The 18,251-nt window shown below is 41.7% G+C and overlaps 1 protein-coding gene across 2 annotated transcripts; it reads right to left on the reverse strand.

Moving 5' to 3' along the window:
* Window positions 1-1,732: 1,732 nt before the first annotated feature.
* h6pd (hexose-6-phosphate dehydrogenase (glucose 1-dehydrogenase)) lies at window positions 1,733-11,230 on the reverse strand. 2 transcript variants are annotated; one of them, XM_080462462.1, is made up of 5 exons: window positions 11,190-11,230; window positions 4,877-5,542; window positions 4,673-4,790; window positions 4,320-4,589; window positions 1,733-4,190 (listed from the first exon to the last, which is right to left on the reverse strand). In XM_080462462.1, exons 2-5 carry the CDS (start codon window positions 5,516-5,518, stop codon window positions 2,845-2,847), a joined length of 2,376 nt encoding a protein of 791 aa, XP_080318588.1. In that variant the 5' UTR covers window positions 5,519-5,542; window positions 11,190-11,230; the 3' UTR covers window positions 1,733-2,844. The 2 variants fall into 2 exon arrangements, with proteins under 2 accessions (XP_080318588.1, XP_080318589.1); XM_080462463.1 differs by lacking the exon at window positions 11,190-11,230 and adding an exon at window positions 6,241-6,361.
* Window positions 11,231-18,251: the final 7,021 nt, after the last annotated feature.

The raw sequence follows: 18,251 nt of genomic DNA on the forward strand, positions 1-18,251 counted from the left end.
ATCAGACCAGACGAGCTTCGGAAGGAGACGCGGCTGTCGTTGAACCAGAGTTTCAACATGAACATTCTCTTGTGTCCAAGGCTTTTCTGTGGTTTTCACCCTGGTGGACCCAGTTCCTCAGGGCTTATGGGCCTCCTGTCATGTGTTTGGCCTGCTGTCATGTGGACATGGACTGTGTACGACCATCCTGACTCTCACGGCAGCTGCCTGTGTAAGGAAATATAAAACCATACAGGACTAAATAATAAATATATACATCACTTCAAAAATAAATAAATAATGAATTCTCTGGATTCCCATAGGTCAAAACCACCCCAGAGCTGTACTACATGTCTGTTGCTCTGACCGTTTCTTTTACCCTCAGTACAGGTGAAGAGCAGTCCTCTCTTACACACATTGAAGCATTTATACATGAATTCTCACTCTCAAATGTGTCACACCTGCTTGTGTCTGTTTAGGATTTCACGTGGTGAGGGGAGGCCTCTGGCTAACCAAACGGTGGCCTGAGTCGGAGCCCGGCAGGAACAATGAGTGATAGAACAGCCCAGCTGCCCTCGCTGACATGTGATCCCGCTCGTATAAAGAATTCATGAGGTTTTCATGCCACCAGCGGGCCGGTAACTTTAAACCGCGAGGAGGAAGAGAGCAGGCAGGTGACTTAATCCGGCTCACATTTTAATGCTCAACTTCAGAAAAACAGATGTCTGGTCTGTTTGAACTGTCTGACTTTTATTATATTGGGGGCAAACTGTTACACGTGTTTCATGGGGCTGTGAGGGAAAGCTTTCACAGTGGTTTTCACACGACCACGCAGACGTGAAGGCCGCACGACGCACCGAAAGTGATAACTTCATTCAGCAGACTCCAGCAGGAAAACTGAAAATGCACTTCCTGATTTATAAGACTAACATTTCCCATTTGTATGAATAATAAAATCACAATAGATGTGATTACTATTATCTGAATTAATATCTATATAGCACCAATTACAAGACTGTCATTTCTAGGTGCTTTTTACAGAGATAAACCCAACAAATAGCAGCAGTATTTAAAGTGTTGGAGCCTAATGTGGATCTCAAAAGAAGTTATTAAGCCTATCTTATAAAAGGGAAGTCAAACATGTGGCCCATGGGCCAAAACCAGCCAATCAGAAGGTCCAGTGTGGTCCACAGGATCATGTTGCAAAGGGAAAGTAACTGCTGTTCCTAAATTGTCCACTGGGGGTGAAATAATCTGTATTTCAGGAGCAAAACTGAGAGCCAGAGTGGATCAGCAGATGGCAGCAATGCATGTAGTCCAAGACGCAGTGACAGCGACTCTGCTAATAGTGGTTAAAAGTGAATCCTCAGACTCCTACGTTTTGAAAAACCATCTGCTTCAAATAAAACATTTTTAAAAAGGTAACTGGAAAAGGGCTATTGCATGAAAAATTAACAAAAAAGATCTGCTCAGTGCAATTCTGAACAGTTTCAACTGTTTTATTTTTAATCATGACTCCAGACTGCCAGATATAAATATGAACCTCCGATAAGTCATCAGCACACATTGATCTGTAAAGCAGCTTAAAACATTCTATTATAAATGGTGTGGAAAGAAAGCGAAGACCGCGGAAATGCAATCATGCAAGTGTAGAAATTCCATCCTTGTAAAACTGAAATGTTTTGTGTGACATTAGTGATGATTAAACCACTTCATATCTGTATATGAGAAGACAGTAACAGGGAACAAGTCTGAGACATCTTGCTTTTATTCAAAGAGCAAAATATAAATATGTTTTACACTTCACAGTGATGAATGAATCCCATGGAAGTTTGTTTTGAATGTGCATCATTTCTCTAAAGGCCGGGATTCTCACTGGTCAGAAATATAATTCTTTTTTTTTTTAGAAATGAGATACAGCTTTCACTGGGCCTTTTTGTAGTCGTATGATGATGACAGTCAACAATCACTGTGTTTACATGGACTTTAGTATCACGGAGCGGCTACAGAGAAATGTGTTTATGTTCCTAGTATATCTGAGAAAATCAATATTATACCATCATTACTGGAAGTTTAATTCAGGTTTGACACTTTTATAGCTGCCTTCATTTCTGGAGCACTTGGGTGAGTAGTGAGTGGCAGCTGTCCAAATCGAAATCTAGAAATGGATACTCAAGTCCATGCAAATGCGAAGCGGAAAAAAAAAATTATAATCAAGGAAAGCAGACTTTATCTGCTAATTTACCTGAGATCTTTTTTTTATTTTTTTTATTTCACACATACAAACACATTAAGTCTGTAATAACAACATTAATGTGCTGCTGTTCAGCACCAGATCAGTGCATCATGGGCACTTTATCACGAGTTCTGTAAATTGCAGACGTCTCTCTTTCATTCAATAGTTTTCCACTTATTTCACACTCCATATGGCTTTTAAGAAGCTTATATATATATATATCTTTCACACACTCAAAAATATTATAAGGTTTCAGTGAATCATTACAGTCGGTGAATGCTGGAAAAATCCAGTGTGGTTGATGGCAGTCCTTTAGAAAAACCGAGTTTACAAAGTTGTTATGTACATTTCCCGCATAAATCCATCAAAAAAAAAAAAAAAAAAACATGGTACAAGAAGTACACAGTCTATCAGTCTTCTTGAGTCATGCTGTGAGAATAATTAAATGTCCAAAATGTCCAGGTAGAAAATAAATCTGAATTCCTCTCGCAGGAATCTTTAGTTTATGTGGTTTGGGTTTCATGGCAGTGAAAACTGGTGGTTCTCAATGAGTTGATCCATAAAGCAGCAGACTCGCTGAAATAGCATCAAAGACATTTGTATGATTAAGGCTGAGTGATATTCGCTCTCTATCCTATAAGTGCATTGTAGTCTATGTACCAAATCAGTGTACCTCGAGTGGGCTTCACCCCTGTGACGGGCCATTTGTCTGGATTGTCCTTCACTCGGCTCAGCTGAGTGATGAGCTCGTGCTTCCCTTTGCCCATTACCATCAGCGCCACCCTGTGGGCTCGGTTGATGGCATTAAAAGTCAGGCTCATTCGCTGGTGAGGCTTGATGGGGCTCTCAGTGAGGGCCACCATGCTCTTCCTGAGCTCTTTCACTTTGCTTCCAGGGAACACGGAGGCCGTGTGGCCGTCGTAGCCCACGCCCAGCAGTACGAAGTGGAAGCTGGAGCCATTAATCGACTTGCTGAGCTCCTTCTCATACAGCAGTGCCCCGCCGTCCTCCTCCACGCACAGACGCTGGTTGAGCTGCACGGGCATGGGGTGGATGTTGTAGTAGGGGATCCTCACATGCTGCAGGAGATGGTCGTGCAGGCTGCGGAAGTTGGACTCCGATTCAGTCGGAGGGACGCAGCGCTCATCCACCATCCACAGGTGGGTTTCCCTCCAGGGGAAGGAGAAGTGGTGCAGGACCAGCCTTTGGAACAGGGCGATAGGCGTCGACCCACCAGAGAGGGCCAGGTGGAAAACACCTTCCTTCTGCACAGCTGCCTCCGCCGCTTCCTGCAGGTCTGCGGCGAGCCGCTGGACGAGCTCCTCGGCCCAGGCGGACACCATTTCGGCGCTACGAAATTTCCCTTGCATCACCTGGAAGTCGTTGGTGGAGGAGTGGGCCACCTGATCCGGGCTGATTATCACCACCTTGCTGTTGAAGCTGATCTCGTTCCCCTTCAGGTGGACGTCAAGCATGTCTCCGTTGTCGCCTCCACCGGGGTAGATACGGGGGAAAGCGCCGGTTAAGCTACTGAGCAGCGGCGTCCACATGCTCCAGGAGGCCAACAAGTTCTCCGTACTGATGAAACTATGTTTACGCCCAGCAAAAATGTGAGCGATAAGTTCTGCATAAGCTTCTCTTTGCTCTATCGGGGTCTGCACATAGTAGTCTGTAATAGGCAAACCTAAAACACTGACGTTCGTGTGCTCAGTTACTTCCTTCCAATCGGCGTCCTTTTGAACGGGCTTGAATAAATTCTTACTCACAAGGATTGCTGGATACTGAAGGCTGCCGTGGCCAAAGTAGAAAACTATCTGTTTGGGTTTGCAGTGAACGCTGTCGCGATTCTGAAGGCAAAACATGTCGTTCTTGAAAAGTATGCGTGCGTATCCCACCCGCTCATCCAACATCTTCCCCGAGGTCAAGAGAATTGGGACGCCCTCATAGCGAGCGTCACAGGCATGCGCCAGTACAGCTGGAACACAGAATCATACAAAGGGCATTATTAACAGATTTAAATCAAAAGTTTCTATAATTAAAATGATTAAATATGGTTAGAATGAGTATTTCTGTCTGAGGTCAAAGTACTACTCATGATGCTCACCTGCAAATGTTGGCGTGCGACTGACATGATCTTGTGTCTTATTCAGCTCCTGCTGCACCTCCGATTTGTAAGCTTGGTACTGACCGATCACGGCTTGGCTCTTTCCTAGCGGCAGCAGCGAGCGGAACATCTGCAGCTTGTTTTGCTGAACCTCCTCGATGCTGCTCACATTGGCGGGGGGCTTCATGGTCAGCAGCATCAGGACCTCGGTCAGGTGGTTCTGCAGGACGTCTCGGATCAGCCCGTACTGGTCATAGAAGGCAATGCGGCCTTCGAGATGACAAAAGAGAGGAGGTGAACACTTGTCAACATCTCAGGACGATTTCATTTCTACTGATGGAGCTTTAAGTCACCTTTCACATCAAGAGTTTCTTTTAGCACGATTTCTATTCTCTCGATGTGGTGCTTGTTCCAGATAGGATCCAGAGAGTTTTGGTTCTCCTTCCTGAATGGAAGTATCCTCGAAACCACCTTTTGACCAAAACAAGAAAATAAAGAACTTGAAATTAAACATTTTGGTTGCAGAGGACACACGCGTGGTTGCAGCATTTCCTCACCTGCTTCCCCAGATAGTGGTCAATTCTGTACATTTCCTCCTCCTGCAGAGTGGTGCCGAGCTGCGCCGCGAGTGCATGAGCACTCTGGAGGTCATGTCCGAAAGGTTTCTCCAGCACCACCCGCAGCCAAGCCCCACCGGCCGGCCTGCAACTGCTGTTAATCTTTTCAGCAATGTCGGCGTACGCGAAGGCCGGGACCGACAGGTAGAAAAGCCTTCCCGCCTCGGTCATTCCTTCCTCCCGAAGCTGCTGCTCAATGTGTTCGGCCAGGCCCTGGTAATCCTCTGAGGTTTTCAGCTGCCGGTACTGCGAGAGCCGCAGGAACTGCTCTTTCAGCAGAGCGCAGCGCTCTGGGGACAAGTCCTTCGGGCAGGACACCGCCTTCAGGATGTCAAAGAGGACCGGCTTGGCGCTGTCGGCAGGCGACAGTCCGCCGCCGTAGAACGAGAAGGTGGATCCGCTGCCGGCCTGGACGGCATACAGCTGGAAGAAGCCCTGCCACAGGTATTTCTTGGCCAGGTCGCCTGTGCCTCCCAGGATGACCACGGAGACATGGCCGGTTCTCTGGGCCTCCTGTCTCACCTCGCCTTTTCCTCCCGGGACACATAGGGCGACCAGGAGCACCAACACAGTCACAACCATTCTCTGGTCCTACTGGTCCAAACCCTGGTGTTAAAGACAAACCCAGGACAGGCAGAGAGTCAGAGATCTAAAAAACCACAGAATGAACACCTTAAAATAACACTAGAGCTCATTACTGATGTATAAACGTGGCTGTCAGATTCACCATTATAACGTCCTTAATGACAAGCAGTGATAGCAACAATGATTAAATTATCCGGCCAGCAAGATATTATCTTGGTAACTTTAAATTTTTTTTAAATTCAGGTTTACAAAAATTCAAATATTCCTTTAGTCCTCTACAGTAGTTGTATGAAAATAAAACTTTAGGTTGCTTTCAGCTGCACTGCAGGCTGCAAGTGGTTTACGTTTCCGATACCATACAACAAAAGTTTACATTAAGACAGTTTTTGGCAAAATATTCAAAATAAAAAGTTGACTTGTAGCTTCAACTATGTAGGCAAAACCTGTTTAGCAATCAAACAGATAATCAAGTGTCGTAACAATAAATTTATCATCTCTTTGAAAAAAAGAATTACTCTGAATGTTTAAAAAAAAAAAAAAATTAAACAAAGGTCCTATTTTTACAAAACGAAATAATACAGCGACCAAATGAATTGTGACCCCTTTCACCATTTCAAATATAAATTATAATCATATATAACAAACATTGAAATTATGCAAGTTCTTACAATACTTCACAAAATGCCAAAACACTAAATTTAGACAAGACAGACACCTACTCAGATGCTACGAATGGGATAGATTCCTTCAAAAACATAAAAAAAAAGAAAGATAAATTAGTTGTTAAAGTCTCCACTGTCTGCAGAGCCGGAGGAACAGTCAAGAGCGAGGTGAAACACTGAGCGCTGGCGGATCAGGAGCTCAGACTTTGGACTTTGCTCGGGGGGCGGCGCGGCGCGTTTCCACTACAAGAGTCCTGCTTGTTCTGGGAAAACCCCAACAGTTTACTGATGATTTTGCAAGGACCTCAATTTATTTTTTGAGAAAGATGGGGAAAGGCCAATCTGGAAAAATCAATAGTTTTTTTTTTTTTTTTTTTTTTTAATCTATTCAGTTACAACGTGATTCACCATTGGGCTGCACATTGGTCCAAGGACCTTTAGTATTTCATTCTATTCATATTTTGTGAAAGTAGTGATCATTAAAGTATTTTGGGGGAAGAATAATACAAGATAAAACTTAAACTAAATAAAGATCAGAGTAAGCAGATCACATTCTTAGTATAACCGACTTAGTATCATTTATCATAGTTAGAAGTATCTGGGTCAGGAAACAATTTTAAAATTTTTTTTTATAAATAATATATATATATATATATATATATATATATATATATATATATATATATATATATATTATAAAATGTCAACATGAGAAAAATCAAAGCTGTTAATTCAATGTTTTAAAATCCCAAAACTATGATCTTTGAGGATGATCTTATTAGGGATGCACCAATTCACATTTTTTCATTTCCAATACGATCCCGATACCTGAATGTGGATATCTGCCGATACCGATACTATTCCGATACCAGATCTCTGTTTTAAAACGGTGACGTCTGGCTGCAGAGCGGCCGCCTCGCTGTACAACTGCTTTGGAAACGTTGTACGTTGCTTTTCTGTGTTTTGAGCGTAAAATACGTCCAACCAGCGGACATGTTGTCATGAAAATTTGGATAACCACAGTGCCACTACGCTAGCCTGATAGCTGGCTGAAAACCGTGGAATGGATTTCCTGACTCATTACTCCGCGTCTCATCGTCCGTTCAGGAAGTCCATTCCACATTTTGCAGCCAGCGAGCAGAGCAGCCGGCAGGGAGTCTGCTCAAGCACAGACGAGGCTCATGAATGGGAAATATCTGCAGGTTAGATCAGAAATTTCCAGTCCGTGAATTACGTTGGCGTTTTACAAATAAACTGAAATTCACAATGTTGCATATCTAATTTTAAACAGAAATATTAAAAAAAAAGATATTTATGATGAGTCTGCATGAGCAGACATTCAGCTGTACACAGCTGGAAATCTGTGTCGGTATTATACAGCAGATTAATTATAGAGAACATTCCATTTATCACGTTCCTCCAGGGAGACTGAAGTTTTGTGCCGGGTGAACTAAACGCCCACAGAACGAAACTCGTTTTACGACTGAGCGCAACATCTGGAATCCCAGCAGCTCACCGTCATGTTTACACAGTGGCAGTACAAACAGTCAAGGCCAGCGCTGACCAGTTTGATCCCTGATTCACTTTGTCAGAAGCGAGGACCTGTTATTACAGCGTGTGTCAAGATAATAAAGATGGAAAACATCCTTAACCCACGGACAGCTGGAATACACTGCGTCCTGGCTGGAAAATTACAAGCCACTTGTACTCTTTGTTTTTTGTAATTCGCCAATTAATCTTTTTTCACAGGCTGTTTTCAGCAGTTATCTTTCTTCCTATCAACCGATCTATTCAGTAAATGTGCCATCAATTAAAAAAAGAAAGGACAAATAAGATATCTCCACTTTTTCCTCTGCACAGACGGTACTCATTCCTGACCTTCAACTAATCTATGACCACAAAGTTACACGCTCTTGCATCACAAAACCTGCATAATAAAACCCACTTACAAGAGTTTCTCGGTGTCAGATGGCGACTCCAGCTTCCCGGGAAAGACCGCACCGATCAGATTCGTTGCCCACATGTACAAAGAAGATTTATTCTGATATCTGAATTGGGTTTTCTGTGGCCAGATTTGTAACAGCTAATAAGTGTTCAGTCGGCATGACCGGGATGTTAAAGGTTTTCACTCATGACTGCATAAAACTGACGATTCCTTTCAACGATCCAGGACTGTGACGAACAACGTCCGTCATCAGTCTGCAGAATAAGTTACTTTCATTCGAAATGAAACCTCAAGCATGAGCTGCGTTTCTTAACTGATCACATACAATGAGATTAAAATGTAGGTTTCAAAATAGTAGAATTGGACTGACATAGGATCAACTTGGATCATCTGTTCATAACACTTACCGTGTGCTGATTCTGGTGTTAGAAGTAACTAAAGTAAAACTAATCATACTTGTTGAATCACTTTGGGGAAATTCATTTTCCACTTTGACCCTATTCGAGGCCACATTTCGGCGCTCTGTCCACAGTGGGAATCAAACCTGCGAACTTCCAATCCCAAGTCGGCCTCTCTAACCAGGAGGTCACCACTGTCACACTGCATCTTCAAATGTGAATGTACAAAACAGTGTCATCGTATGCACCCAGAAAACTGCAGCGAAGTCTTCAAAACAAGTACAGAAGAGTGTTGGGGCAACTCATGACACAAAAAAAAATATAGGAGGTAAAAAACAAATGTCATCATGCACAAAAAAGTTGAAATACAATGTTTTATTTTGTTTTGTTTTTCCCCAAAATGTTTTTTATTAGGAGGTAGAGCAGAGCAATACAGCAACATCACATCCACAAGTTAAAGAAAACTGTACCTTTGAGATGCTTTGCAGTTTAACAAATAACTTAATATTAATATTATAACTAATAATAATAATAAGAAGAATTTTGAAGGGAAAGAAATTGTGAGAGAAACATTCCACCTCCTTTGGTGATTTTTTTGAATATGTTTTGTTGCCCAAAAGAAATGACAAACAACAATAAATGGTAAAATGGTAAATAGACCATTATATTGCGCTTTACAGCTGTGTGAGCAGCAATATATACAATGTTAAGATTTCTTTCCCCCGCCATCATGCACTTAAAAAAACCGGCTAAAATACAAACTGGAAAAGTCTCCTCCGGCCCATCCCTAATCACTTACCCCACGGGTCGCCAAATAATCACATTAAATCCCATAATTCTGACTATATGGGGCTGCGCAAAGCTTCTGGATTTCACAAATGATTTATTTGTTCTCTGATAATCAATTATATATAGCCTACATGGCCACAGAAGTATTTTTAAAACTTGATCATATGTATGTCTTCATGGTGGTCTAGTGCTTGGGTTCAGTTCCCGACCGACGTGCAAATTCCTTGAAAAGATCGAGGTTTGGAATTTAAATACGCAATTTTGTTTCGTCATTTTCAGCTCTACATTTTCAGTGGGCGCTCAAGCACTGGAGTTCCCCGGGATCGGTGCTTATGTTCCTAATATTCAGTAAAAAAAAAAATCACCGAGGAGAATGACGGCGAGCTGCGCGGTCTGATAATTACACTGAGGTTGTGAACTGAAAGAGAAAGAATTTCTGTGTCACTAAAGCCTATTCTGAAGTATGAAGTTTCACCAGTTCATCAAACTGCCTGCAAGGCATTCTGCAGAAGCAGTCACATGCACTGGCTATCTAATATTTTTTTTTTAAAGTAGATGATGAAAAACAAAAATCTACCTCCTATATTTTTTGTTTTCTTACGAGTGGCCCTAATTCCTAATACAGACCTTGAGTTAGGATTAATTCTAAAAGACTGGGGCCCCACCAACACTTTAATATCCACTGCTATAAAATATATTTTTAATTATGTTTCACTCCTTATTCAAACAGCCCACATGTTATGTGTTTCGTAGGGACACGTTTACACAAAGTTCTCAAGTAAAAACAGGGAAAAAGACAATTTATTGAAATGCTCGTACTCCGGCCCATGTAGACGATGGACAGTCTGCTCATGCAGCTCACGGCTGGAGTAAATAGACAATAACAACAATGTTTCCTCCATAGTGTCATGACTCCCAGCTCATCTTCTCCTGGGACTTTTTTAGTTTTATAGTGGAGAGTCACCTGGAATAGAATTCCAACTTTTTGTCTGTCCAAACAAATGTCTGTGTACTCCTAATGTTTATAGTTCATACACGTGAGTGTGGCTTCATTTCAAAACAACCAACAAAACTTCGTGAACCAACATGAACACTACATCGTTTTCAAACAGCTGTCGCGTAAACAGGCAATTTATTTTAAATGAAAACCCCAAAACGATGTGTTCTCACGTAAAACGCTGTCATGTAAACAGTCTACCAGTGCAGTCCTTCTCATGTCATTCAAACATTATATTGTACATCTATTATATTGATCTGTTTTTTTCTTCTTTTTTTTTTATTAGAATATGATTTCTTTGTAAGCCACATGCTTCTCTACTTTTGGTAATACAGCTATATAAAAAAAACAACAATGTCTTATATCATAATAACAAATTAATTAACAACATTAATCAGTGCTTATATCTGCTGTGGTAACCAAGCACACAGGTGGAAATGCACGCAGATGTTGTGAACGATTATGTAACCCTTACAATTGTGCACCCCCCCACCCACCCCCCACTTTCACTTAAAAACACTTGACAGGCTGTAAAAAGACAGACAACACGTACATAGATGTATAAAACAGGAACTTGAACGTTTAACTCAGTCGATTTGTAATAAGAAACTGCAATGTAAATAATAAACGCCCAGTTTGTAAACCACACACACGCGCGCACACACACACACACACACACACACACACACATTCATCCGCTCGAGCCACCTGCTTTCTGTCAAACTTCCCTGACGCTGTTCTGAAAAGCGTCTACAAACCTCACGTCACGTTACGTCACGTCAACTCGAACACAGACTCCACATTACCACAGGACACTTATCAACTCGTGAATAGCATAAAGTGGACGGAAAACGAGCTATAAAAACGAGTGACCAACCTCACCCGCTGCTGGCTCCACGCAGACAGCACGCGCTTCCTGGAGTGGTCACGTGACACGGCTCGGCCAGTGCACGCGGAGGGGACTGTTGATACAACACACACGGTGATTGTGTGGCGTCAACACGCAACATTCATGTCCTTTTTATGATTCTACTTTGAAACTGGATTTGTGATTTCAGGACTATAGTCAATAATATTAATTATATTATTATATTAATAATTCGTGCGCCTCACCAGGCTTTTGCATCGCACCCACACTGGACCTTGATGTGGTTTTATTTAATTTTCTCCTGCGTTTCAACAAGGTTACGTGCTTTTCATTGGCACCAAGAGCAGGGTTTGGCTGCAGGTATTCACCATCTGCTCAAAAGAGAAGCACGTGCAAACCTCATTCAGGATCAAGGATGTCAAACTGATTTCATTGTTTGATTTAAAAGTATTGTAACGTTTCGGTTTAAGAATCTGAACTAGAGGGACGTTTTACTGTTCAATCAAATTAGGGGAAATATGTTTTCAGTTAAGATAATAAAAGATAATCCTTCATTTGTTCCACAGTGGTGAAATTTGTATTGTTGCAGCAGCTGGTGGACAGTAACAAAAGACTAACAAAAGAACACAAACAATAATAAAAAGTAATTAAGACAATTGCGACAATAACAACAATATATAAACAAGAATACAACCGTGACAGTGATTTACATTCTTGAATGATAATATTGGAAGTGATTAGAAATGCACCAGAGATTATTTTATTATTGAACAGAATAAAATAATTGTTTTGTAATTCCTGGAGCTCTGAGGCTTGATAGAGCATTATTGATCTTAACTGGGCCTAAAAGAGTTATTAACTTTATTTGGGCATACTTTTGAAATAAAGCATATTAATTAAATATAGGTTATATGAATGGACATGATCTGATTGATTGATTGATTGGTTGGTTGGTTGATTCATTCATTCATTCATTCGCTTTATGTCAGTGTCAATAATGACCAACACAAAACTTGCAATTTGTAATTCCATAAATTTATCAAGATTCAAAGTTAAAAAAAACCCCCAAAAAACCATAATAGATATTTTTTATTTATTTACAGTAGATACAACAAACTCTTCTAGATGTCTAGAATCTCTAGATGTCTTCTAATCCAGGCATCGTCTATACGTTTTGTTTCCACGAAGGTCTCTGCAATAGAAGTCCAACTCAGTGTCTGTAAATTCATTCAGTCTCTTGATGTTATGAGAATGAACATAAACTACATTTAACTTACACATCTTTGGATCTGACAAGCTTTTTGTGTGACAGAAATATCAACACAGACTGGGATTATTTCAACATGTTCTCCCAGTTTACAAATAGGAACATAGATATTAAAAAAACAACAACAACATATGTAGTTGGTTTTTTTTAATGAGTCAATGCATGTTGATTTTCCAACAAAGCGTGAAGCTAAAACAGCCCGATTCAGATCCTCACACTCACCCTGTGGGCATCTGGCACTTCTACCACTAAAGATCATCAAGTCACGTGTTTAGACTTTCCTCTGTGGTTTTCCAGTCGTGGAATGAGCTAAACCACATCTGATCCGCTCAATTCCTCCCAACATTTTCACTCGATGAGCATAAACAGAGAAAAAGCACTCTGAGCACCGTCCTGACAAATACTCTGAACTTTCCTCTGTCCAAACTGCCCACATGGATGCATGCTCTGACAATGGAGCCAATTAAAATGCAGTAAAACTGAATGAATGGGAATTATGTCAATAAAAACACGATGAGATAAGACAAGAACTGATTAATCTCACATTGAGGAAATTCAGTCGTCACAGCAGCTCCACGTTGCACAAATAGAAAGTTAACATTTTCATTCAGTCTTAAGAAAAAAAACAAAAAACTAAATGGAGAGTTTTTCCTTCAAAATTGATAAAAAGCAGAAAAAAGACGGATAATGTCTGAAAATGAACCCAGTCTTAGTTTCTAATTGTACGACGAATATAACGGATATCGTATGTGTGGCTGAAATACTGCATGGTGTCAGACATGTTGCTGCCATTTCAAATAAATGTTTTAAAACTGAAATACTGTCATTTGAATTTAGTCATATGTGTACATACATAAAAAAATAAAAAAAATAAAAAAAAAACATTGTCACTTAAAAATGTGACTGACACTGTCAAAGTTTGTCACCAAAACCTATATTTCTACCTTCAGTTGTTCAACTGGTGGCTGTTAGACTGCTGCTTATCGTTTAGGGGCAGTGCATTGTCACAGCAAGAGAGACCTCTGTTGGTCTCAGTGAAGTACAGCCGCCTTCTCCTCCGGCTGACGCACACGATTCAACTCAGTCATCAGCAAATGCCAGCAGATGAAAAGTAATCCTCTCGACAACAGGCATTTCAACACCGGTAATCTCCAAAATCTCCCATAATAGAGGAATAGAACGGCAGAAATTGCCGCCTCTACCTGGATAAACATTAGCTGCAGTTTGCTCGGCATTGCTCAGCTGCCTGGTGTCATCACTCCGGAGGATCCAGGCCCACCTCAAACAGAGCAGGTGTCCCTTTTGGCTGAGTTGTGCTGCGCTTGTTGTGGACCACACTGCCAGGCGTCGTTTCTGCTGCTCCCTTTTCTTTATTTTTCTGAGCAGATGTGGTCATTAGAGCGCCCTTCCCTTCGCTCAGCAGATAGCTCATCATGTAACCCCGAAGCCACTTAACTTCAGTCTCTCTGAAGGACATTTAATTTACGTTCTTGGCCAGCAGGAAGTTTTTTTTCTGTGTGTGTGTGTGTGTGTGTCTGAATGCAATACGCATAAATTTAAACTTTGAGCTCTTCAAGGACTTTCTGAAGGCTTTTGATGAGTTTGCAAGTTGGGCTTTCATGCCAACGCATGCGGGAAGCATTTAAAGTCTGGATAGGAGAAGTGCTCAGGAGAAAAAATGTTAATTGGAGCAACCCGCAGACACCATCCACACGACAACCTTACAAACAGCTGTAATGCCTGTGATCACACTGCAGTGGCCTCCCAGGTTGGCCGGGCACTGTGAAGTGTAAACAGTAAACAGGACGGAGCATCCTGTGTTTGTCTGCGACTGTGTGTGTGTGTGTGTGTGTGTGTGTGCGTGTGTGTGCGTGCGCGTGCGTGTGTGTGTGTGCGTGTGTGGTGGAAAGGGGAGGAGTCAGCTGCCACTGAAGAGAGAATGAGCCCATGCAGAGTGGGTCTAGTCCAGCTGTCACTGCTGCCATAACTTCAGACTTGAGAGACCACAGGATGCAAGCTGGACAGCCACTCTGTGTGTGTGTGTGTGTGTGTGTGTGTGTGTGTGTGTGTGTGTGTGTGTGTGTGTGTGTGTGTGTGTGTGTGGACCCCCCAACCCCCACCCCCCAGGCAGGGCAGACACAGCCTCTGGCTTCCTTCCTCCCCTTTGTTAAGCCGGTGGGGGCAGACTTCGTCAAGCTGAGCACACAAACGAATGCATATGAATGTGTGCCGTCATCTTTATTAGTCTCCGTTGTCAGCGCCCATTACATTTAACTCAAGTCTTTACAAAAAGGAGATTTTACTTTCAGCCCCCCCCCCCCCCCCCCCCCCCCCCCCCACACACACACACACACACTTCACACCCCCTAACCAAAAAACCAAACCAAAAAAAACTATTTGCCAGACAAGGAGGATTATAGTGACCTTAGTCTAGGATAAATTTGAATACGCAACCTGGTACATACTAATTACGAGAATGTAATACTGAGCAATGAACAAAGGCTCATTTTTAACTGACCTGTTGTTACCCCCCCCCCCACCCAAGTAATTTCAGGGTTGGTTATCGCTTGTTATTTGAGCTATAATTTTAAAAGCAAAGGCAATTAGGAGTGGGTTCGTATTTCAAAGGTGAGATGGCGCTTTCAACTACCTTTGTTGATAGTTTTACTAAAATATGTCTATCGTGTGGGATCATTTTTTATTTTTTGCTGTGCAGCTGCTCTTTGATGCATGATGTCAGTGACAATACAGGCATCTTTATAGCAACCTGTGACTGTATGAGTAATGCTATGGGTTTTTTTTTTTTTTTTGACCACATTCCCACATTTCTTCTCCTCATGATACCAAAAACTTGCCCGAGCATGTGCTTTCCTTTGTTTCCGAATGCCGAGCTGCACAACACATAGCCCACATAGACATCAGACACCCGCCCCAAATTCCACTTCACAGAGGTAGTGTTTCCAGAGGTGGCATGTGGAGCTTTTAAAAGGAAATGACTGAAGACAGAGGAGGAAAAAAAGAATGCACAGGCCTTTCAACAAAAAACAACATGGAGAGAGTCGGGAATAAAGAAGCTTCCACAATATCCATTCACCGTTTCTAAGGAAGATGAAAGGATGTGGGGCCGGGACTACTTTTATGGCGTCACACACTTTTGTTTGTAGATACTTGACAATAGAGGTTTTCTGGCTTTCCACTGTTTGTTTTTTGAGTGAAATCCTCCTTCTTGCTTGTGTAGCGCTCTCTCGTGTTCTTTTGTTGCTGTGCTATCTGATGCTGTTGTTTACATTTCATTTTCATGGTTAAAAGCACAGCTCAAGCTTTTTGCCTGCGTTTTTTTTTCTTTTTTTTTTTTCTTACATGTCCCTTTGTGGTTTGCTGAAAATGTACCACCTTGCTGACTCATAGAAACCCTTCTGAAGGAACAGGATTATCTCATATGTTCAATATCTCTCATTATGTGGGTGTAGACCTGAGTTTACCTTTCTATAGTCACACGGGGAGTGTATATTTACTTGTCTAATAAAAGAAAAAAGAAGAAGTAATGGCTCGTCCCAACTTGAACTGCATATTTCTGCTTTGTTAAAAAAACAATTTTTCTAATTATAGTTTGTTATGTCGGAACATTTATACTTTAGATTCATTTTTTTCAGGTATTTGCAGTGGCTTCCTGTCACACAGATTTTAAAATATCAGTAGTGGTTTGGATCTTCTGTGACGTTACAAGCCATCCAGACGTCTCAGGTCCCCTGAATCAAAGCTGCTTTCTGTTCCCACAGTCAGAATCAAACATGCAGAAGATAAACTATGAATTATTTTGATAAAACACATGTCATTACTGGATTTGCTGTAAGTTGGAAGGGAAGAAATTAGAATTGTAAAAGCATTAGTATAAAACAAAGTAGTACAATAGTTGCAGACTGTAGATAAAGCCTCTAACACAGAGTTTTAACTTTTTTTTGTCTGCGGCTGTTAACAATGATATTCTATATTGGGAAAAATATAAGAAAATCCAGCATTCAACCATAAATTACTAGTTCCCATGAGAGAAGATGTTTAGCATGAGAGTTGGGGGATATGGTATTAAGAAGGAGCTTATCTGTCAACCTCTGACGTGGTGCATATATTAAATATGTTTCGAAAGGGTTTCAACAATGCCGTTTATTTTATCATGAGAAATGGGAAACAGAAGTGGTATAATATATATATTTCTATATTTTAAGCCTTGATTCGTCATGAAGAATTAAGTAGTTACCAAGTGAGAACACATAACAGATTAAGTCAATTTTATACGTCAGTACAATTAGTTTGTTTTAGTCAGGGATTATATATTCTGCGATACTTTGCTGGTTTCATAAGATGAGTTTTTAAGTTGAACTGAAAGTAAAATGTGTTAAACGTTTCTTGTTCTTTCTCTTTCTAATTCCAATTTCTGCATTGCTGTTTGGCGAAGTGAAATATCTGTACGTGCAAACCACTTTCATATCAAAGCTTATACTTCCACCTTTTAACACAGCTGGTGAAGTACGTTGTCATACCACGCGCGGCAAGAAATTATCCTTTATTCTCAGGTTCTGTAATCTGTTGACTAGAGGTTTATTTGTACTGGAGGTTCGACATAACAGATTGATTCTTCACTCAATTGCCTGCCTTCTTCCTCCAACTCAGATGGTTATTCCGCAGTCGCCGAAACGTGTTCACAAACGTGTGAATCGATCATTTCTTAACGAGGGCTTTAGGGCCCCTCATTGTGTGTGAGTGGTGGAAAACAGTAGGTGCATCTCATGTTGGCGGTACATAAAAACTCCCCGGCGCTTTCAATGGCGTTCCACCTCTCTGTTTGCTGATAGCATGAGAAGTGTGAGTAAAGCCGGGGGCCTGAGGGGAGCCGGGGTCTGAATGACACGGCGTTACTGCTTCGGCCGTTGTTCACTGACCCACAAAATCCAGGCCCAGCCCCCAGTGAGAAGTACCTTTGTGTTGCCGTCACCCTCAAAAGCCCAGGACTTGAGGGAGGGGTATGTTTGGGCACCGGGAAGGGTGGGCGATCTGAGGCGGCAGTCCACTCTCCGGCAGGACACATGCTCTGTTCGCTGAATAAAAGAAGTCTGCATTGTACTGAAAGCATTTGCATACTTGTGTGTTAGGAAGGGTATTAACCTTTGACACCTCAGAGAACTTGCTGACAACAGAAACCACTTCCCAGAGCCCCGGCGTTAACACACACTCCAAAATAACACCTAAGCGTACCTCGGCGTGCATCAAAACCAATAGAGACGGGAGAGACGAGCCGCCTGAGTGCTGAAGGCTTGAAGTTGCCTTCAAGTGTGAGTTTACGCTCAAAGCAAAGTGTATTGGATGATTTGAAAGTGTGAGCTCTTAAAGGATGCTGTTGATTCCAGGAGAGACTGAAAAAAAAACAGACCAGCAGTGAAAAAAAAAACAAGAAAGAAATTGTGTTAAAAAATCCAAGTCGAACAATTTTGTCTTGAAGACTTCAGCTCGTCATTTCACAGAGGTGAACCGTTCGACGCGGTTTTGTAAAGGAGGAAAACGACGCTTATCAGGTTAAACTTCAATTAGTGTTTGTAAGCAATTGAATTGATTGTGATCGCGGGGTCAGAAAGTCATAATTCAACCCACACTTAACTTGTTAATCTATTTCTTTCACCGACGTACCTTCATTCAGTCTGTTGTATGATTAATGTCCGTGTATAGTAACGTTGGACGACACAATGTGCGACTCTCCGGTTGATTTTTCGGGAGGTCTTTGTCAGGTGGGTGTGCAGCGTTTGGCTCTCAGC

This window comes from Lipophrys pholis (assembly GCF_963383615.2).
Source record: "Lipophrys pholis genome assembly, chromosome: 4".
In the NCBI taxonomy this organism is placed as follows: domain Eukaryota; kingdom Metazoa; phylum Chordata; class Actinopteri; order Blenniiformes; family Blenniidae; genus Lipophrys; species Lipophrys pholis.

What these genes read in the sequence shown, in the direction of transcription:
- h6pd (XM_080462462.1), bottom strand. Translation starts at nt 5,518, where the DNA reads ATGGTTGTGACTGTGTTGGTGCTCCTGGTCGCCCTATGTGTCCCGGGA. An exon ending in ACCACTATCTGGGGAAGCAG is followed by an intron (nt 4,791 to 4,876) that starts GTGAGGAAATGC and finishes TTTGGTCAAAAG; the next exon opens with GTGGTTTCGAGGATACTTCC. An exon ending in AGAAACTCTTGATGTGAAAG is followed by an intron (nt 4,590 to 4,672) that starts GTGACTTAAAGC and finishes GTCATCTCGAAG; the next exon opens with GCCGCATTGCCTTCTATGAC.